Genomic DNA, 22,673 nt, shown 5'->3' with positions numbered 1-22,673 from the left:
TTATGGGGACATGAGCTCAAATCCCATCAGATGGTGAAATTTTAATTCAAATAAAACAACTGGAATGATGGCAATTACGTGACTGCTGTCGATTTGGTGCAAAAACTGATCTGGTTCACTAATGTCCTTTGGGAAGAAAATTTTACCTGGTCCGGACCCATGAGAATGTGTTTGACTCTTAACAGCCCATTGAGCATTTAGGGATGTGTAATAAGTTCTGACCTAGCCAATGATGCCCATGCCCTCGAATAACTTTTAAAACAAACATTTTTCTTCACTTCATTGTGAATTTATATATCAAAGAATGAAAATTGTATGAACAGGCATTTTAAACAAGGGTGACTCGACCTGAAACGTTAATTTTGATTTCCCTCTACAGATGGCGCGAAACCTACTAAGCTTTTCCAACAATTTCTAGTTTTGTTTCTGATTTACAGCATCCACTGTTCTTCCAGTTTTTATATAAACAGGCATGTTCTTTCTGTCGTAATAGTAGCAACTTTATTCTTTTCCCAACTTGACCTATTCCCACTCATATTTAATTCAATATTAAAATGCAAAAGTGTGATCTTTTTTCTGATGCTGGAGATTGACACAAGTCATCTTTATGTATTTTGGAGCTATTCTGTCTTGGTTATCTTTGGGCTATGTATGTCATTCTCTTGTTTGTAGCATCACTTCCTTTCGCATTCGATATCAAGGAACTGAAACACTTGGGATGTAGGAAATTAAGTTATATTCCAGGTAATTGAAATGAGTGAACATACACTGACCAAAATTATCTTGTTGCTGCTGACACGGAGCATGACATCACGTTTAATTTCTAATTGTCTTTACAATTTTAGAGGTTGCATAACACAGGTGTTCAGATTTAAAAGGATGAGATGTGATCTAATTTAAATTTTTAACATTCAGAGAGAACCTGGGGCTCTTGTGTTCAGTGTTAGTGTACCTGTCTCAGAGACAGGAGACCTGGATTCAAATCCCATTGCTTCAGGGATGCTTAATAGCATCCCTGAGCTGTTTTATTAGAAAATATGTGAGAGGGCCTGTAAGTGCTGTTGTGGCATGGTGAAGGTGTTCCGCACCACTGGACCAGGAGGCCTGGCTTCAAGTCCCACCTGCTCTGGAAGTGTGAACAGGAAAATATTTGAGAGGGTCTGACAGGATAGGTGGTGGGATATGGTTCTTTCTGGCTTTAAAATGTGGAACTAGAAGCCATAACATCAGGATAAAGGAGCAGTTTAAGAACAGTATGTTCTACTTTTGCTCCTCTTTCTTGCATAGAACATAGAACAATACAGCGCAGAACAGGGTCTTCGGTCCTCAATGTTGCGCCGACCTGTGAACTAATTTAAGCCCATCCCCCTATGCTATCCTATCATCATCCATGTGCTTATCCAAGGACTGCTTAAATGCCCCTAATGTGGCTGAGTTAACTACATTGGCGGGCAGGTCATTCCACGCCCTTACCACTCTCTGAGTAAAGAACCTGCCTCTGACATCTGTCTTAAATCTATCACCCCTCAATTTGCAGCTATGCCCCCTCGTACAAGCTGTCGTCATCATCCTAGGAAAAGACTCTCACTGTCCACCCTATCTAATCCTCTGATCATTTTGTTTGTCTCTATTTAAATCCCCTCTTTGCCTTCTCTCCAATGAGAACAGACCCAAATCCCTCAGACTTTCCTCATAAGACCTCGGTCCAGACCAGGCATCATCCTGGTAAATCTCCTCTGCACCTTTTCCAATGCTTCCATATCCTTCCTGTAATGGAGTGACCCGAACTGTACGCAGTATTCCAAGTGAGGACGCACTAGAGTTTTGTCCAGTTGCAGCATGACATCACGGCTCCAGAACTCAATCCCTCTACCAATAAAACCTAACACACCGTAAGCCTTCTTAACAGCACTATCAACCTGGGTGGCAACTTTCAGGGATCTATGTGCATGGACACCAAGATCCCTCTGCACATCCACACTACCAAGAATCTTTTCATTGACCTAGTATTCTGCCTTCCTATTATTATTCCCAAAATGAATCACCTCACATTTATCTGCATTGAACTCCATTTGCCACCTTTCAGCCCAATTCTGCAGTTTATCCAAGTCTCCTGAAACCTGCAACATTCTTCCACACTGTCCACCACTCCACCAACTTTAGTGTCATCCACAAATTTACTTACCCATCCACCTATGCCTGCTTCCAAGTCATTTATAAAAATGACAAACAGCAATGGTCCCAAAACAGATCCTTGTGGCACACCACTAGTAACTGGACTCCAGGCTGAATATTTTCCATCAACCACCACTCATTGCCTTCTTATAGAAAGCCACTTTCTAATCCAAACTGCTAAATCTCCCTCAATCCCATTGCCTCCGCATTTTCTCCAATAGCCTATCATGTGGAACCTTATCAAAGGCTTTACTGAAGTCCGTGTACACCACTCCAACTGCCCTACCCTCATCCACATGCTTGGTCACCTTCTCAAAAAACTCAATGAGGTTAGTGAGACACGACCTGCCCTTGACGAATCCATGTTGACTATCTCCAAATTGTTGCTTGCTAGATTATTATAAATCCCATCTCTTATAATCCTTTCCAAAACTTTTCCTACACCAGATGTAAGGCTCACTGGTCTATAATTACCTAGGTCATCTCTACTGCCCTTCTTGAACAAGGGCACAACATTTGCAGTCCTCCAGTCCTCTGGTACTAAGCCTGTAGACAATGATGACTCAAAGAACAAGGCCAAATCCTCCGCCATCTCCTCCCTTGCATCCCAGAGAATCCTCAGAAAAATCCCATCTGGTCCTGGGGATTTATTTACCTTCACACCTTCTAGAATTGATAACACCTCCTCCTTATTAATCTCAATCCTTTCAAGTCTAATAGCCCATATCTCAGTCTTCCCCTGTACAATATTCTCCTTTTCCTGAGTGAAAGTAGATGAGAGATAATCATTTAGCACCTCTCCGATCTCCACAGGGTCCACACACAACTTCCCACTCCTGGCTTTGACTGGCCTTGTTCTTACTGTAGTCATCCTTTTATTCCTCACATACCTATAGGAAGCTTTAGGGTTCTCCGTTATTCTACCTGCTAATGACTGCTCATGTCCCCTCCTTGGTCTTCTTAACTCTTTCTTTAAATCCTTCCCAGTTAATCTGTAACTCTCCATCACCTCATCTGAACCATCTCGTCTCAATGTCACATAAGCCTCCCTCTTCCACTTAACAAGAGATACAATTTCTTTAATAAACCACCGTTCCCTTATCTTATCATTTCCTTCGTGCCTGACAGGGACATACCTATCAAGGGCATGCAATATCTGTTTCTGAAACCAGCTCCACATTGCGATTGTCCCCATCCCCTGCATTTTGCTACCCCAATCTATGCCTCCTAAGTCTTGCCTAATCGCATTATAATTTCCCTTGCCCCGTCTATAACTCAGAATGTTGGGAATACATTGGTGGAAGTCCTACTGAGTGTGTAGCAGAGTTGAATTAACTTTAAGTATAAATAAGTTGTGACTCTGCCTTATGTATTTGATGTAAGGAGCAGTCTTTGATGAGTTAGAGGAACTTGTATGAATAACGTAGACAAATGACTTCTTTTGAAGAAGTAATTGCTCAGAGAAGGAACTTAGCATTGATTTGAATTAGAACGTGAAACTGGAGGAAACCAATGATGAACATTTCCCACATCATATGCCTTAATTCTGGATTTTGCTAATGGAGGGGCGGGGTGCGTAGCTTGAGTCAGGAAATTTCCCAACGTGGCAGGCTCATCATGATATAAAGGGTTACATTGCAACCAGTTCCTTCTCTAGGAGGTGGGTGTGGGGTTGAGTTGGTGGAGGGGGAGAGATCTAGTTTTGACAGGAGGTTGGAAGGCCTACCTTATTTTTCTGGGATTTTGCCTCAGTTTTTTAAAGAGCTTCTTAGCTTTCTACTCCACACCATTCACATCTCTTCAACTTCACCTGCATCCTATGTGCTTTCAAATCCAAGATTCCACTTCATATGCCACCCCTCTGCCTCCATAGTCAAGCACTTAATCTCCATGTCAGGCACACCTCAGGAGTCATGTGAGATGAAAAAATGTTGTAACAATCAACTAGAAATTTAGCTCATACAAATTTGATAAAGAAAACAACTTCCTTTCATGAAACTCATTCAGCATGTTTCAATACACTTGATGTAATCTGATAAAAATAAACAAACTTCCGTTCATTTATAGCAAGAACTGCAGGTGCTGGAGTTCTCCAGAAGAGTCCCACCCGAAATGTCAACTTTCCTGCTCCTCTGATGCTGCCTTACCAGCTGTATTCTTCTAGCTCCACACTGTGTTATCTCCTCCTGCTTTTGTTGCTTCTGTAGAGTTTATGTGGTAGTTTGAATTGTGTTACAGCTCGTTTGATGAGCCATCAACAAATGTTGCAAAAGTTCCTCGCAGACACCATGTCAATTTGTCCCTTAGTCAAGCAAATCTTAAGAGTATCCTTGAAATGTTTCCTTTGTCCTCCATGAGATCAGGTGCCACCCTTAGATTGTCAGTAAAGGATTTGCTTTGGAAACCATGTAGTTTCCTTCCATTTGCAGCGTCCAGAGCATCAGAGTTGTTTTTTTTTCATATGGTTGTGATGCTGGAGATTTAGCTTTAGTAAGGACATTGGAATTTTTTCATCTGTTTTCCTGCTTTGCTTGAAGTATTTTCAGGCAACGCCACTTATGCAATGAAGTGCCTTTTGGTAAGTGACCTAAGTGTCTCTGCCCTATAGAAGAGTGGTGACAACAGCAATTCTACAGATTGAAACCTTTGTTCTCTTGTGAAGATTTCAGAACATGCCATCATTTGTAATGCAGCCACATTTTTCCATGCTATTCTTTTTCCTTTCACTTACCTCAAGAAGTTTTTATAGTCTCCTTTTGTGTTTCTTGCTAACTTCTATATACACTGTTTTTTCTCTTTTTTTATCAGGTTTTTTAGCCATCCTTTTCGAGCTTCTGAGTAATTCCCAATTCTCCAGTTTATCACTTCTTCTGAAAACCTTCTGAACCACTTAGGTTGAGCTGATGCAATCTTTTACTCCTTTTGTTATTCACAATTGATCAACATTTCTTGTTGCGGTTTTTGTGCATTAGCAAAATGTAGATTTATTGTAGACATGTCATACTTCTTTAGACAGGCAATGGCTAGCACTTAATGTTAAATCGTTTCGTGTAATCTTGCTAACCCACCAAGCCTACTTGCCTTCCTTTTTTTTTGTTCAGAGTGAACTATAAAATGAATATTTTATTGTCAAACTCAATGTAAAGTTCTCTTATGAAATGGCATGTTGATTAGACAGTATGCTGCATATATATCATATTTGCAGAAGTTTTGGCCAGACTCTATACCTTATTTTTCTTCTTCCTTTGGATTGCCATTTGAACACTTAGCAAGTGTTAGTACCATACTCAGCTTTGATCCAACATGCTGTTGAATATTTGTTTTGATGATTTTGTCTAACGTTGTTGACTCACAATTGACAAGGTTCCTGCCATCCACCCTCCAACAGTCTCAAAATGTTGCTTTGTCTTTGAGAAGAGTGTTGATATCTTCATCTTATGCTTGTTGTAAATTAATACCTGTTTAAGTGTTTAAGGGCTTTTTAAGAGCCTTGATTAAACCTAGTCTTTAACCACTTGCATATTATAATAGAATATAAGCAATATCTTGATTGCCAAAGGTGATTCTTATTGATTCCCCCTGAGTGATTGAGTGCCACAAAAATCTCATCTCATACACAGTGCATAGAGATTGTTTGAAATCATCCCAGGAAATTCATACACAGTGCATAGAGATTGTTTAAAATCATCCCAGGAAATTCATTGGCTTTTTAATATGTTCAATTTATCTACAACCCTGATTTGTTCATAACAAGATACAACTTCAATGAACAAGACAGTAGCATTTTGATGATGTCCTTAGTATTGCATGGAAAGGAGTATTCAAATCTTTTACTCTTGTGTGGCAGACAAAAGGCAGGGAACCAACCCAGAACTTACGTAAACAAACTCTTCTTTATTTTAACTCATTTAAGTATCAGTATTTAATATAAAGCATATATTCATTGCAACATTTATTTCTTATTTCATCTAACAACTTCAACTTTAACTCATTTCATTTAATTCACTTTACTTAATTTACACTTAACTCTGACTCTTTCTTTAACTCTCCAAGTTTGGCTTGAATCAAATATTACCCCAACTCAATGAAGTAGTCAATGTTGTTCTGCGTGAAGGCCTGGTGGTTCCTTCTCTCTCAAAGTAACTTAAAAGCACGTGCTTTCCCAATGTGGTCTTGAAGCTGCTTCTTCTGTATCTCTAAGAAAACAAATTTCTTTGTTCTGATCGTTTATCTGAAAATATGCTCCTTTCCTCTGGCACTCAGCTAATGAATTGATCAAAGCCTGATCACATTATTCAATACCAGCCAATGACATGTACTCTTAGACAACTCCCACATGTTTACACCAAGCCATTAACAGTGACATTCCATATTCCATATAAAGTAGTAGTGGTTTCTGTGTCTAGAGACAGTGGTCTTATTTTGGTCAACACAGGAAATCCAGGTCACAACATGTCCTGAGGTGAGTGTTAAACTAGCATGACCAAAATTCTCAGCATGCTAGATTGTAGCTCTGAACAAGTCATGTAAACATTTCTGTGGGTTCAGTTATACAGGGCACCCACAAACAAGAAACAAGGCGAGTAGACTCATAAATTAAAGCATGTCCACCACTAGCCTACCAAACTTGTCTGCCACAATTTTGCAAGCAGTGGGTGAAGTGTTGAGTGGGTCCCTAACCGATAGCCTAGTAGAGGCCCTTGTGTAAACAATTAATGCCTAATTAAGGGTTTCATCCTGCCACTGCTTCTTAATGTCCTCAACTCGGCCACTATCCCCAGCACTGCCCACCCTTGGTTTGCTGTAATGGGCTAGGCACGTCGTCTGCATGACTGACACGAGACTTCCCAAGCAGGTGCTGTACTCACAGCTTTGCAACAGCAGGCAAGCCCCAGGTGGACAGAGGAAACACTTCTGTGATACCCTGAAGGCCTCACTGGCAAAGACTTGTGCAATCACTGGCCCAAGATCATCCAAAATGGAGGAGGAGCATTTGGAACGGCGTCGAGCATCTTGAGACTTGCCATCAGGAAAATTGCCAGCATAAGGAATGCACTACCATGCTAATGCCCCACCCACTCCTTCCCATGATCACCACCTGCCCCAAGTGTAACAGAGTCTGTGGCAGATGTATTAGTCTGTAAAGTCATCTGCAGACTCATCCTGAGAGTAGAAAAGAGTCATCCTTGTCTGCAAAGGACTGCAGATGATGAATCCTCCTTTCTATGCCCTGGACGTTTATGTTGGCACGTGGAGAGCCCTCCTTTAGCATATAACCTGAAATACAAAATGTCATTGTTTTAATTTTTTTACCAGTTAATATTTCATGGACGTCATTCAAATGGTACAAATAGATCATTTACAGTTATACAGTTGTACACCTGATAGATAACAGTTTGCCATTAATAAAAAACATTAGCTTTTTACACAACAAATGTAACTGCTCCATATATTTTGTTCATCTTCCTAGCTTCTAGGTCGTGATGCAGCGGTCCCTCTCTGTAATAGTATGAGCCTCTGTGAACAACCCAGAATTGAATACCTACAGCAACAAGCTAAAGTCCAGAACACACATGTTACTGATCCAGTACCTTTCAGATATGGTAAAATATTTGTGTATTAATTCTTAGATTTTTGTTGTCTCTGGATGCTTGTATTATTCCTTAAGAATTGGGTTGGCATTGTTTTATTATTCAAAAATATAAATAAAGAACAACATACCATGTTGGAGTCTATCAAAAATGAAGGTTCACAGAATCATAAAATAGTACAACACAGGAGGAGGCCATGAAACCCATTGAGTTTGCTGTCTCCTACTTTCCAACACAAGCCCCTTTAAATATTACTTTGTGATGCATGTGCAATACAATGAGGAACCATGAAGATAAGTAGGGGAAAGAGTAGCCTGCACCAAATTAAGAAGTAGAATCTCAAAATAGTAAAAGCTTGATTGTTACCTGAACCATGTGCAAATTGACATAAGGTAAAAAAAGTTAGTGAGATGAATGTATGGCTGAAAGATGGTGTGGGAGAAGTGGGTTCTGGTTCATGGAGCCGGGGCAGTAATACGGTGGGATCTGTAATGGTGGGAACGTCTGAATTGCACTGGAAGTGGTGTTCTTACAAATCATGTAACTAGGGAAGTAAAGTGGATTTTAACCTAAATAGTAGGGCCAAGGGCCCAAATTTGGAATGCCATGGTGAATCTCCGAGTGGGGAAAATGCAGCAGAGGGAGGAATTAAAGTGGAAAATGATAAACAGACAATGACAGGAAGGGAAAGACAATGTAGCTCTAAGAGCACATCCGAAGATATGAGTAGAAGTTACAAAAGCAATTGAAGGATGAAACTTAAGGCTTTGTATTTGAATGCATGTAGCATTTAAAACAAAACAGATGAATTAGCAGTGCAAATTGAGATTAATTAGTATAATCTAGTGGCTGTAACTGAAACATGCCTGCAGAAGACCTGGATTAAAATTTGGAGTTTGAAGGATATGTGGCAATTAGGAAGGATAGGAAACTAGGAAAGTAACCTAGTGACATTGTGTCGAAGGCTCCATTCAAATTGTAATAGTTGACTAATATACAAAAGGGTACTTCTGGAGCAGCATTTCAGCAAAAATTCAAAACACTGAAGTCAAGTTTAAGAAGAATTAGGAAAAAGACATAAATGAACTTCATATCTAAACTGGGTGAATGGTCAACAGATAAGCATTTGTGGTTGTCACTGATATGTGAAAATCAATGGTTATTCCCATGTTGAGATCATAGAAATGTAATCTTTGAAGTGCATTGGGGGGACGATGGCCTAGTGGTATTATCCCTGGACTGTTAATCCAGAGATCCAGACAATGTTCTGGGGACCCAGGTTGGAATCCTGCCATAGCAGATGGTGGAATTTGAATTCAATAAATATCTGGAATTAAGAGTCTAATGATGACCGTGAATCCATTGCCGATTGTTGGAAAAACCCATCTGTTTCACTAATGTCCTTTAGGAAGGCAACTGCCATACTTACTTCGTCTGGATTAAATGTGACTCCAGACTCTCGGCAATGTGGTTGCCTTCTGGGCAATTAGAGATGAGCAATAAATGCTGCCTGGCCTGTGATGTCCTCATCCCAGGAATTAATAAAGAGAGGGGAAAAAAATTAGTCAGATTGATATTGTCAGCTACATAGGCTTGGGATGAATTTATTTCTTTGCATTTTATCTGTGATTCTTTAACTCCATCAGGACATTCCATAAATTTCTTTGTATCTATGAAAATGTGAAATATCTAGTATATTGGAAGAAATTGGAGGGATGCATTAGGCAAATTTGTCATCTTCCTCCACATTAAAGCTATATTACATACCTTCCATATCAGGCTTTAAAGAATTTTAAAAATTCAATTTCAGAGAACATTGAAATAAACGATTCAACTTTGCTTTTAGGTCAGCTCATTATTGCCAAAGTTTTCCTCGGTCACAGCGTTCAGGCCATTGATTCAGACCTTGTCGAACAATTAAAGTATCCAAATGCAAATTCTGTCTACAGACCTCGAAAAGTGAACACCAGATGTGCAAATGATACAGGTAGCAAAGAGCATTTTACATTGGTTTTGCTTTCCAAAAATTGTTAATGATCTTTGAATAAATCTGTGAAATTATTCTGAATGTACTTAGTTTTGTGTGTGTGTGTTTGTGAGAAAACCGCCTGCCAATAGGATCCTAGACTTTATCCAATACATAAAATCAGAGGTCCACGTACAGAAAAAGGCCCTTCAACCGATCAAGTCTGTACCAGTCACAAACAAGAATTTAACTATTTTAGTCCCATTTTCCAACATATCTAAAGCAAGCCCAATGCTTATCCAGCATATGCAGTATGCATGTTCTACCTACCACCCCAGGATGAATCTTGAAGATGTGCTAAGAATGTTACAGCAAAACTACTCCAAAAGGATCTCAGAAAGCAGAAGCATCACTTGCATTATGCAGATTGTTTGTTTAATGATGTTACTTGTGGCATCATGGTTATCATTGTAAGCGTGTTCTGCAACAGATTTCAACCTGGATACATGAGCCAGGGACAAGATACCTCTTATCATGTCTATAGGTTTGGTAAAATAAAAACAGGATGGAGAATTGGCATGAAAGTAAGTATTGTGATGGCTACTGGAGAGACTTGGACCAAATTGATGTGTATGTGGTCTCAAACCAGTTGTACTTTGAGGGAGTGAAATCCCTTTTACTTAACAGATATTCTAGGGTTTTTATATGGAGCATGCAATGTAATACATTGCATTCAGTCATTGCAGCATGCATTTTTGTGAAGCTTGCCAGGCAGATTCGACCTAATGCTATTTGATTGATCTGTGGCTCATTGACAGCACATTTACCTCTGAGTAGCAAGGTTGTGGCTTTAGGTCCCACTCCAGAGACTTCAGCACAAAAGTATAGATTGGCAATCTAGACCCGTGATGTGGTAGTGCTACATTGTTGCAGAAATCACCTTTCATAAGAGACATTAAACCAAGGGTTAACATGAAAGATCTTCTGGTGCTATGAAGAACAAGGTAATTGTCTGATCAACATTTATCCCTCAGTCAATATCACAGAGAAAGGCTATCCAGTCATTATCACATTACTAAATGTGGTTGGTGGGGGTGGTGGTGGTGGTAATTATGTTTAACTTGCCTGCCACATTTCCTACACTTAGGAGGTACACTATTGGCTGCAAATTGCTTGATTTTTCCAGGAATTGTGTAGAAAACTATAATACTTTAAGTATTATTTCTCCCTTCACTCTCAGTTAGGTGGGAGATACAAACGTTTGCAATGTAAATGTGACTCCCCTAGTACATCAAAGGCCTGCAAATTATGAGATGTTGCTGTTGAAATCTTCTCGTAACAGAAAAGGACCATAGTGACCTCGGTAGCCAAATATAGTGCTTGTGTTCATAATTTTAGGCTTTGACACTGGCATAGGTGATTATAGCTTAATAATGTGCTTCTGAAAGCAAAGGCAACTTGTATACTGTGTAAGTGAAGTAGAATAAATGCTTCCCATTTATGCTCCATAGATTTAACCTTAAGTACAACAGTTTGCTGTTCCTCTTCACTTTTCTGGGAACTTTACCGGCATAATGGTATCTTCATTGCTGTTGGCAAACATCCTGCATTTCAAAAGGCTGCTTATCAGACTATGATATCTGCAGCAAGAAAATGTGCATGGCAAAAGCCAACAACAGTGCAAAATAGTAAAACATTTTTTGTTGTAGACACAGTGAAAGAAGCAAAAAATACTCAAGTCACATAGTGGCCAGAAATGCTTAAGAGAAAGGTTGTTTTGAGTGAGGTCAATATATGATGTTTAAAAGGTTCAGGTGGCCTAAAATAGAAAATCTTTTCTGTAAGAAGTACAAGATGCCTATCTGCCTCCAACCCAACAAAAGTCTTATATAATACCTAACAAATTGTTGTTAGATTTAACAAAGAATTGATTCCTTACAGCTTTCAAACTTAGTGCTCATATTTTTCAATTGCAATTCAATATGCACTTTGTCAGTATCAGAAAATTGCTCTTTGACTAGGTTTCTACGAATACTATTAGAAAATGTATATTTTTAATTTCTTAATTTTTTTATTGTCTTCCATGTTTCACGTACCTGTAAGGATTCTCCAGTTCCTTAAAGTTCCATGAGAGCTGTGATTGCAGCCTTCGTCAATATGAGTGGTTTGTGTTTGACCATGAACTTGTTGTTCCTGAATATTTTATTGACTTTGAATATATAACACAGGTAAAGATTGCAATTAATAAATGACTACTTAAACAAACTGTGGAATATTTAGAAATGGAATATGTTGAAATGTCGAAAGAGTATTTTGATCTAAGGCAAACCGCTTCATTACAAAATTAAGTTATGTAATCACTGGTCTCTGGGGTTCATACAGTTTATCTGCACAAAATCACTGACTTCATAGCACTCCAATTGAAAATTAATTGTAGAATTACAGGTGGTTGGTAGTATGGCATGTAATGCTTTAAAATGTGTAAGAACATGGTGGTGAGCCACTTTCTTGAAAATACTGGGTGCGTTTTTCAATACTCTGAGAGGGCACCTTATTACTGTGGATTCAGAGTCACATTTGGCCAGACTTGATAAGTACAACAGATTTCCTCCATTAAAGGACATCAATTTAGTATTTTCATGGCCACCAGTATCACTGATTCAATTTATATCTCTCTGAATTTTATTTTCATTGAAGTATAGAAATATGATGATTTAAAAATTTCACAATTTAATGACCCTCTTAATTCCTGATCTAAACCAGGATATGCTGAATGGAAGCATTTTCTGACTGACTTCTCTAATTCCTTAATAATTTTAAACAAATTTCAGATCTCAACCTAACCTCCTTTGTTGTAATGAAAAGAGATCAAATTTTCATCTATGCTCATAAATAAATCCCCTCAATCCAGCTTTTATCTTTTCTGCACTCCCTCCATGGCTGTTGCTTTCTCAAGAAAGAGACCTAAACTTACAAATTTACTGCAAATTTACTTTTCAGTGTGTATATCTTTCCCTTAATTATACTCAGAACATCTTATCTTGGTTTTTTTCTAAATTAAATTTAATCTGGCCTGTGTTTGACTAATCTACTGATGTGGAGGTGCTGGTGTTGGACTGGGGTGGACAAAGTTGAAAGCCACATGACACTATGTTATAGTCCAACAGGTTTATTTGAAATCATGAGCTTTTGGAGCACTGCTCCTTAGTCAGGTGATGTGGCTTCTGACTTTGACTAATCTACTGATATGTCTGTGTTCTCGTGATTACTTTGACATTCACATTTGTTCTCTTTTTTGGCATTGTCTATATATTTTGTTATAATTACAAAGCAGGGAATGTCAAGTAATAGTGGGAGGGGTGTTTGCTGCATCTCTTTGTGTCCACCACCACTCAAAATTATGAAATATATTTTTGATCTCTTACTTTCCAAGCTGTTTCACTTCTCAATGCCTCTGGATGTATTCAAAGTTGTCTTTTAACATCTTGAGATTTACTTGTCTGTTAGTTTATTTGAATCCAATCCATTTCTGTGTATTGAGAAGCACAAGGAGACAATCAGTGAGCACTAGAAGCCACCACCATTTATATTCCTCTAGTGGAAAACAGATCTATTAACATTGACTCTTAGCTTTTTCTGCTTTAATGTGCTATCTGTGCTGACAAATTCCCTTCACCTGCCATGTATCTTCCCAGTTTCGCAGTCTGTCTATGTTCTTTTGGAGTCTGTGACTGCCCATACCCATGTTAGTAGATTTTAAAGTTTTGGGTAATCTGAAAATTTATGTAAATTATGTCTCATGCACCCAAATCTTGGTGATCTACCTACATTGGAAAGAGAAGTGATCCACTACCAACCCCTCAGGAACACCTCTGTATATTTACCTCCAATTTGATAAACACTTGCTCATAAAGCAATCAGCTTTCTGTCCTTCGCCACTTTAGTATTCATATTGTCATAGTGTTCAACTATGCCCATAGTTTGTTCTGGCACTTGTTACATACAATCATTTCAATAATCCTAACCTGATTTACTTTTCACTGCTTAGGTTGAACTATTTGATCCTAGGGCAATATTTTACTATTCATTCAGGAGATGTCAGTATTGCTGGGAAGGCCAGTATTTATTGACTGTATCAAATTGACCTGGAGAACATGGTGGTGAGCCACTTTCTTGAAAATACTGGGTGCATTTTTCAATACTTTGAGAGGGCACCTTATTACTGTGGATTTAGAGTCACATTTGGCCAGACTTGATAAATACAGCAAATTTCCTCCATTAAAGGACATCAATTTAGTATTTTCATGGCCACCAGTATCACTGATTCAATTTTGTTTTGTTCCAGATTTTATTTAATTACATGAATTTAAAATCCAAAGTTGCAATAGTGTAGTATGTGTCTCTGGATCATTAATCCAAACCTTTAGAATGCAAGTGTGCATCCATACTCCTAACCATATACCTGTGACATCACTTTGAATGTCTATTTTCACCCCTTGGCATCACTAATCCTGCTTCTGCTTCAGATCATCTGTTGAGGAAGTTCTTATCAATGCCTTTGTTACCTCTAGCCTTGATGTTCACTGCATACCTAACTGGCCTGGCCTCCTGTGTTCTACCTTTGGCTAACTTTAGATCAAACAGACCTCTGTCATCTATCTTGTAGAGACCAGAAAGGCTTTTAAAAAAAGATTTGAACTTCCATTTGAAAGATGTAAGAATGACATGATAAGATTTTACATTTTAAGCTTTTTGATTACAGGACCATAAGATATTAGAGCAGAATTAGGCCATTTGGCACTTTGCGTATGCTCTGCCATTCAGTCATACTTGGTATGTTTCTAATCCCATTCTCCTGCCTTTTCCCGTAACCTTTGATCCCGTTATTGATTAAGAACCTATCTATCCCTGTCTTAATTACACTCAATGACTTGGTCTCCACAGCTTTCTGCAGCAAGGGAGTTCCATAGATTCTCCATCCTCTGGCTGAAGAAATTCCTCCTCACCTCAGTTCTAAAGGGTCATCCATTCACTCTGATGCTGTACCCCTAGGCCCTAGTCTCTCCTCCTAGTGGAAACATCTTCTCTAAATCCAACCTATCCAGGCCTCTCCGTACTGTGTAAGTTTCAATGGGATATCCCCCTCATCCTTCTAAACTTCGACTACAGACCCAGAGTCCTCAACTGCTCCTCATATGACAGGTTCTTCATCCTCTGGGTCATTCTTATAAACTCCTCTGAATGCCAAACAAGGCCAGATATGCCCAAAACTGCTCATAGTAATCCAAACGTGGCCTGACCAGAGCCTTATACAATTGCAGTGTACACCTCACATCTATATTCTAGCCTTCTTGAAATGGATGCTAACATTTCATTTGTCTTCCTAACTGCTATCTTCCTCACTGATCCTGCATCTTAACCTTAAGAGAATCCTGAACTAGGACTCCTAAGCCCCTTTGTGCTTCAGATTTCCAAAATCTCTCCAATTTAGAAAATAGTCACACCTGTATTCTTCTGAACTAAAGTGGACATTTGTCTATTTTGTATTCCATCTGTCACTTCTGTGCCCACTCTCTAAGCGACTTCAAATCCTTCTGCAGCCTCTCCACCTCCTTAACACTATCTGTCCCTCCATCTACCTTTGTGTCATCTGAAAACTTGACAACAATGTCCTTAATTCATTCATCCAGATCATTACTAGGTAACACAAATGTTTGCGGTCCCAGTGTTGAACCCTCAGAAGTCCACTGGTCACTGGGTGAATATTGTAATGACCAGTTTAAAAAAACACTACTTTTGCAGATGATTTATAATTTAAACTAATGAATATAACTTCCTTCTTTCACCTTTAATGCAATTGACAAAAACACTTCACAAGTACACATTACACTGTTGATTAAACTTCCATCAAGTTTCCCAAGCTAAACACCAGTTCACGGCCACATTCCTGTATGGCAAACTACAGATACTTTGACCTTCTACCTGTTTTCTTTCTCTCAGCACCTTTGTGCCTAATGGCTTGTACTGTGTTCCAATTAAGCGAAGTTCGATTTTAAAATTTTCATTCCTATTTTCAGATTCTTCCATAGCTTCATATTTGCTATTTCACATCTCTGAATTTGAGTTCAATAAAATCTGGAATAAAGAGGTAGCCCAGTGGTGACTATGTAAACATTGTTCATTGTAGTAAAAGCCCATTCACTGATGTCCTTTCGGGAAGGAAATCTTCTATGCTCACCTGACCTGGCCTACATCTGACTCTTGATCTGCAACAATGTAGTTGATTCTCAACTGCCCTCTGGGCAATTACGGATGTGCAAAAATGATGACCTAGCTAATGATGAATGGATTTCACAAACTAACTTTATAAAATGTTGCAGAACACAAGGTCTGGAATTTTTTACCCAAACCTACCTTTTTCCTCTCTTAAGACATTCCTAAAAGACTTCTGCATTCTCTAAAATCTTTGTCATGTTCAGAATGGGTAATTCCATGATGGTGATGCCACTAAATGTCAAAGAGGTGATGGTTAGCTTTTCTTTTGTTGGAAATAGTCATTGTTTGGCAGTTTTTGTGGCCCACATGTTACTACTATTTTTCAGCCCAAACCTAGATATTGTTCAGTTCGTGGTGCACTTGGATTTGGACTGGTTCAGTATCTGGTATGTCACGAACTGTGTTGAACATTCTGCAGTCATCAGTAAACATCCCCACTTCTGACTTTGTAAAAGAGGAAAAGTCATTGATGAAGCAGTTGAAAATGGATGCACCAAGGTCTGTACCAAGTTGAACTCCTGCAGAGATGTCCTGGAGCTGAGATAGAGTCATAGAGTTGCACAGCACGGAATCAGACCTTTCAGTTCAACTCGTCCATGCTGACCAGATATCCTAAATTAATCTAGTCCCATTTGCCCCATATCCTGTGAAACCCTTTATATTCATATACCCATCCAGATGTCTTTTAAATGTTGTTATAGTACCAGCCTCTTCCACTTCCTCTTGAGTTGTTTCTTTCGTGATAGAACATAGAACATAGAAAAGTACAGCACAGTACAGGCCCTTCGGCCCATAGTGTTGTGCCATGGAATAATCCTAATCCAAAAATAAAATAACCTAACCTACATTCCCCTCAATTCACTGCTGTCCACGTGCATGTCTAGCAGTAGCTTAATTGTCACTAATGACTCCGCTTCCACGACTACCACTGGCAAACTATTCCATGCGCTCACAACTCTCTGGGTGAAGAACCTCCCTCTGATGTCTCCTCTATACCTTCCTCGTAACGCCTGAAAAGTATGACCCCTCCTAGCAGCCAATCCTGCCCTGGGGAAAAGTCTCTGGCTATCGACTCTATCCATGCGTCTCATTACCTTGTACACCTCGATCAGATCACCTCTCTTCCTCCTTCTCTCCAGAGAGAAAAGTCCGAGCTCAGTCAACCTCTCCTCGTAAGACAAGCCCTCCAGTCCAGGCAGCATCCTGGTAAACCTCCTTTGCACCCTCTCCAAAGCCTCCACACCTTTCCTATAATAGGGCGACCAGAACTGGACACAATATTCCAAGTGTGGTCTCACCAGTGTTTTGTAGAGCTGCAGCATAACCTCGCAGCTCTTAAACTCGATCCCCCTGTTAATGAAAACTAAAACACCATATGCTTTCTTAACAGCCTTATCCACCTGGGTGACAACTTTGAGGGAGCTATGCACTTGAACACCAAGATCCCGCTGTTCCTCCACACTGCCGAGAATCCTGCCTTTAATCCTATATTCAGCATTTAAGTCTGACCTTCCAAAATGCATCACTTTGCATTTATCCAGGTTGAACTCCATCTGCCATTTCTCCGCCCAGCTCTGCATACTTTCAATGTCTCGCTGAAGCCTGCAATAGCCCTCGATACTATCAACGGCACCTCCAACCTTTGTGTCATCAACAAACATACTAACCCACCCCTCAACCCCCTCATCCAAGTCATTTATAAAAACTACAAAGAGCAGAGGCCCACGAACAGAGCCCTGCGGGACACCACTCAGCACTGGCCTCCAGGCAGAATACTTACCATCTACAACCACTCTCTGCCTCCTGTCAGCCAACCAATTCTGAATCCAGACAGCCAAATCACCCCATACCTCCTGACTTTATGAATGAGCCTGCCGTGGGGAACCTTATCAAATGCCTTGCTGAAGTCCACGTACACCACATCCACTGCTTGACCCTCATCAACCTGTCTCGTGACTTCCTCAAAGAACTCAATTAGATTTGTAAGGCATGACCTGCCCCTCACAAAGCCATGCTGACTCCGTTTAATCACGCTATGCTTTTCCAAACAGTCATAAATCCTATCCTTCAGAATTCTTTCCAAAACCTTGCTGACCACAGACGTAAGACTGACTGGTCTGTAATTTCCAGGGATTTCCCTATTCCCTTTCTTGAAAAGAGGAACAACATTTGCATCCCTCCAATCTTCCGGTACGACTTCCGTGGAGAGTGAGGAAGCAAAGATCTTTGCCAGCGGCTGAGCAACCTCCTTTCTCGCTTCCCGGAACAACCTAGGATAAATCTGGTCTGGCCCTGGGGACTTATCAATCTTAATGTTTGACAAAATTTCCAGCACATCAACTTCCTCACTCTTGATCTGTTGAAGCCTGTTTTCCTGCTCCTCAAAGTTCTCATTCACAACAAGGTCTCTTTCCTTAGTGAAAACCGAAGCAAAAAACTCATTTAGGGCTTCCCCTATCTGCTCAGACTCCATACACAAGTTCCCTACGCTATCCCTGATCGGCCCTACCTTCTCCCTGATCATTCTCTTATTCCTCACGTATGAGTAAAATGCCTTTGGGTTCTCCCTAATCCTTCCTGCCAAGACTTTTTCGTGCCCCCCCCGGCCCTCCTCAGTCCACTTTTGAGCTCTTTCCAGCAAGTCTGTAATCCTTTAAAGCTGTGCTAGACCCTTGCTTCCTCCACCTTACGTACGCTGCCTTTTTCTTTTTGACAAGAAGCACCTCTGTACCCGTCATCCAAGGCTCCTTAATCTTACCCCTTCTTACCTGTCTCAGAGGAACAAATTTATGCATCACTCACAACAACTGCTCCTTGAACAGTCTGCACATGTGTGTTGTGCCCTTGCTGTGGAACAATTGCTCCCAATCTGTACTTCCCAACTCCTGCCTGATAACGTCATAGTTTCCTTTTCCCCAGTTAAATATCTTCCCCTGGTAACTGCTCCTTTCCCTTCCTTCCATGGCTATGGTAAATGTGAGGCTGTTGTGGTCACTGTCGCCAAAGTATTCTCCCACCATGACATCTGACACCTGTCCTGGCTCATTGCCGTGATGCTGAGGAAATCCTGCCAGTGGCACAGCGAGGCATTAGAGCCTTGACAGAAACCTCTAACATGGTCTTTGTTGTCAGGCAAATGCGAGAAGACTGCCAGGAGCCCTTCATTGCATTCAACAACTTAATTAAAACATTTGAATCAGTAAACAATCAGGTTTTGTGAATTGTCCTTTGGAGATTTGGATGTCTGTGAAACTTCGTCACAAATCCACATCTACTTCATGATTTATTATTTATTCATGCATTGGATGTGGGCATTGTTGTCCAGGCCAGCTTTCGTTGTCTATCCCTAGTTGTCCTTGTGAAGGTGACTACAAGCTGCCTTCTTGAACTGAGGCAGTCCATTTGGTGTCGAGATAAACCCACTAGCCATGACAGAGTGCGTTCTAGGAGTTTGAATCAACTACACTGAAGGAATGACAATATGTTTCCAAGTCAGAATGGTGAGTAGCTTGGAGGAGAATTGTACGTCGTGGTGGTGTTCCCATCTTTCTACTGCCCTTGTCCTTCTAGATGGCAGTGTTTATGTGTTTAGAATGTCCTGTCTAAGGAGCCTTAGTGAATTTTTGTAGCACAACTTGTAGATGGTGCACACTGCTGTGACTGAGTGTCAGTGGTGAAGGAGCTCAGTGTTTGTGGATGTGGTGCCAATCAGATGGGGTGCTTTGCCCTGGATGGTGTCAAGCTTCTTCAGTATTATTGTAGCTACAGTTATCCAGGTAAGTGGAGAGTATTTCATCACGGTCCTGACTTGTGCCTTGTAGATTGTGGATGGGATATGGGGAGTCAGGTAATGAGTTACATGTTCCATGATCCCAGACATCTGATTTGCTCTTGCAGCCATAGTATATTATATGACTAGTTCAGTTCAGTTTTCTGGTTAATATTCTATGTGGCTTGGTGTCAAATTTTGTTCAAACAGATCACTTTCGGAAGTTTTAGTACATTAAATCACCCTATATATTTACAGCTTTTCAGTATTGTTCCCTAGCAAAATTAAGGTCAATGTGAACTACTGGTTGGAGTCAAACCCAGCATGAAAGAAAATGGTTGTGCTCTACAGGAATTCCTCAGGACAGAGCCCTTAACAGAGACTGGTGGTAGAGAGGTTTTTTCATTCCACAAGGCTGGGTACAAATTTGTTTGTCATTTCTAAGCTAAGGGCAGCATGGCCCTGTCCTCTTTAAGCAGACTAGGTGCATAGGCCATGGGAATGCAGGGTTATGGTTATAGGGTACGGGAATAGTTCTCGGTAGGATGCTCTTCAGAGGGCCGATGTGGACTCAATAGGCCAAATGGCCTGCTTCCACACTTCAGGGATTCTATGATAATTCTGTGATGAAAGGCAAAAATTAACCTCATTAACCAGGCTATTTTTGCCAAGGCAAGAGAGGGGTTGGCAGGGTTGCCTGCCCATCTGTGGTAGGTTTACAACTAGGCTTTTTAGGGACCTAACAAAGTTCATTTGAAGGAGACTGTATTTTCCAATTGTTCTGTCATATTTCACATTGATGGAGTCCAGTTTAAGTTTCTGTAGGTAGGAAAGTAGCAGCTTGGTTGGGGGCGGTGGAAAATCACTCCTAGGAATCATAATTTCTTGAACACCCTCCCTTCCTCTCTCACTACCTTTATTTTGCTATTTCCTCCACAGACACACAGTCACTCTGCCACTGATGCTCAGTATCTACAAGATGCAAATGCACCAAAGACTCTTCGATAGCACCTTCTAAACTCTCGATCACTTTCATGCAGAAGGATATGGGCAGCATATACACAGGAACACCACCACCTGCAAGTTCCTCTCCAAGACACTTGCCATCCTAACTTGGAAAAATGTCACCATTGACATTGGGCCAAAGTCATGGAATTCCCTCCCTGATGGCATTGTGAGTCTATGTATAGCACATGAACCACAGCTGTTCAAGAAGGAAGCTCACCACCACCTTTTCAAGGGCAACTAGGGATGGGCAATAAATTCTGGCCCAGCCAGTGAGTCCATATCCTATGAATGAATAGAAGAAAAAAAACTCTCTTTAAAACTTACCCCTTTGATCAAGCTTTTGGACCTAAAATTTCCTTACATAGCTTGGTATTAGAATTTGTTTCATAATGCTCTTGTGAAAAGCATCTTGTCTTCTGGGGATTCTGCCTTTTTGGGTGCTGCAGCCAACTTGTCCTTTAGAGGAAATCTCTACTACAACACGATGGTGGCTGATGAGTTTGTTTTTTAATTAAATACTTTAATAAGTTGGAAAGAGGGTGCCTCTGTATTTAAGCTCCCCTTCTGTTACTTGCCTTCCATAACAGCGTGCTGCTTGTCTCAAACTGCAAGGCTTCCAATTAACCCTCTAACCAAGACAGCCTGCTTGCCATCTTCAATGGAAGATGACCTCAAAACAGTTTCAGCTTCTGCTTTCCAACCTCAAAATGAAAATTCAAGACTTGATGCCCATGTTCAGTGTTTTGCCCTACACCTATTATTCACACTTACCATATCATGATGTGTTCTGGCCCATCCCATTTGTGATGTAAAATTGTTTATCTTGTACATGAAGTAACTGTGTTATATTGGTTTATAGCTGAGAATCTGTCCTTGCAATAAGTTTGAAGGCTGTACAGTTAATGTGAGATATCTACTGTAAACTTCATTCTTCCCTCATGGGTTGAGAAAGAACATATTAGGCATTTATTTCTTTTAAAGTTCAACTTGTATTTATTGGAAGCTATTAATCTATACAGATTTCAAACATGCCAACAGATAAGTAGCGATTTTAATGCTTAATTTTCAGCTATAGTTATTTTGTCTTTCTGTAGCCCTTTTGCAAAGTTTTAACACGGAGTACACTGCCTCCTCAGATTTTGATTTCCACTGGATTTGTGGAGAAATAGCTGAATCAAGTGAACTAAAGATATGACAAAATACAACAGTAAATATACTTGGCCCAAAATCCTAAAATGAAAATGAATATATGGTTAATATGCAGATCTTAGTTTAAAAGACCTGAATCCTTTCTCAACAATTGCTAATCGTCATTAATAATTGAAATGAGTCAATGGAAAAAAGGGTAAAAGAAAAGCTCTTATCTTATCGCGTTTCTTGTATTTAACTTGTGGCAATGTTTTTTGGATGTTATATCTGATATAACTCTGCCATTTGCATTCTAGCTCATGGAGCAATTAACAGATTCAACCATCTTTTCATTTCAAGTTTGATAAATGGAGGGAAGTAGGAAAATCTAATAAAAATAAAGACAGCATTTTCAAAGTTTACAATGAATGTGTTTAATCAGTTACCTTTCTTTTACAAATTGAATTTATTTAGAATGATCTGCAATCATTTTATTCTGCTTTTTCTGAAAACAAAACACCTCAAAGGAAGCAAAGTAAAGCAGAAATATTGATAATACAGCGAGCCATGGCATTTGACGAAGAAGTATTAAAAATGGATCCTATTGTGATGCAAAGTCATAAAATCCCAAATCTGGAGGAAATGACTTTACTTTCTGCATCTGGAGCTTCAATATTGAGTCAAATCACAGTAAGTTACTTCTAGTCATGTACACATAAAAAATATACGTAGTGAAGGTAATTTTTATATATTACCCTAA

The 22,673-nt window shown here is 39.9% G+C and overlaps 1 protein-coding gene across 1 annotated transcript in view; it reads left to right on the top strand.

Annotated features, from left to right (window-relative positions):
* The window catches only part of lrrc9 (leucine rich repeat containing 9), a 187,430-nt gene that overhangs the window by 71,381 nt on the left and 93,376 nt on the right, over positions 1 to 22,673 (top strand). The window contains exons 13-16 of the mRNA XM_048538501.2: positions 7,646 to 7,778; positions 9,613 to 9,753; positions 11,836 to 11,960; positions 22,388 to 22,603. Of these exons, the coding sequence (XP_048394458.1) occupies positions 7,646 to 7,778; positions 9,613 to 9,753; positions 11,836 to 11,960; positions 22,388 to 22,603 (615 nt within the window). The remainder of the gene's footprint in view (positions 1 to 7,645; positions 7,779 to 9,612; positions 9,754 to 11,835; positions 11,961 to 22,387; positions 22,604 to 22,673) is intronic.

This window comes from Stegostoma tigrinum, chromosome 10 (genome assembly GCF_030684315.1).
Source record: "Stegostoma tigrinum isolate sSteTig4 chromosome 10, sSteTig4.hap1, whole genome shotgun sequence".
In the NCBI taxonomy this organism is placed as follows: domain Eukaryota; kingdom Metazoa; phylum Chordata; class Chondrichthyes; order Orectolobiformes; family Stegostomatidae; genus Stegostoma; species Stegostoma tigrinum.
Note: the sequence above shows the minus strand (reverse complement) of the source record. Positions and strands in the feature narration are given on the sequence as shown.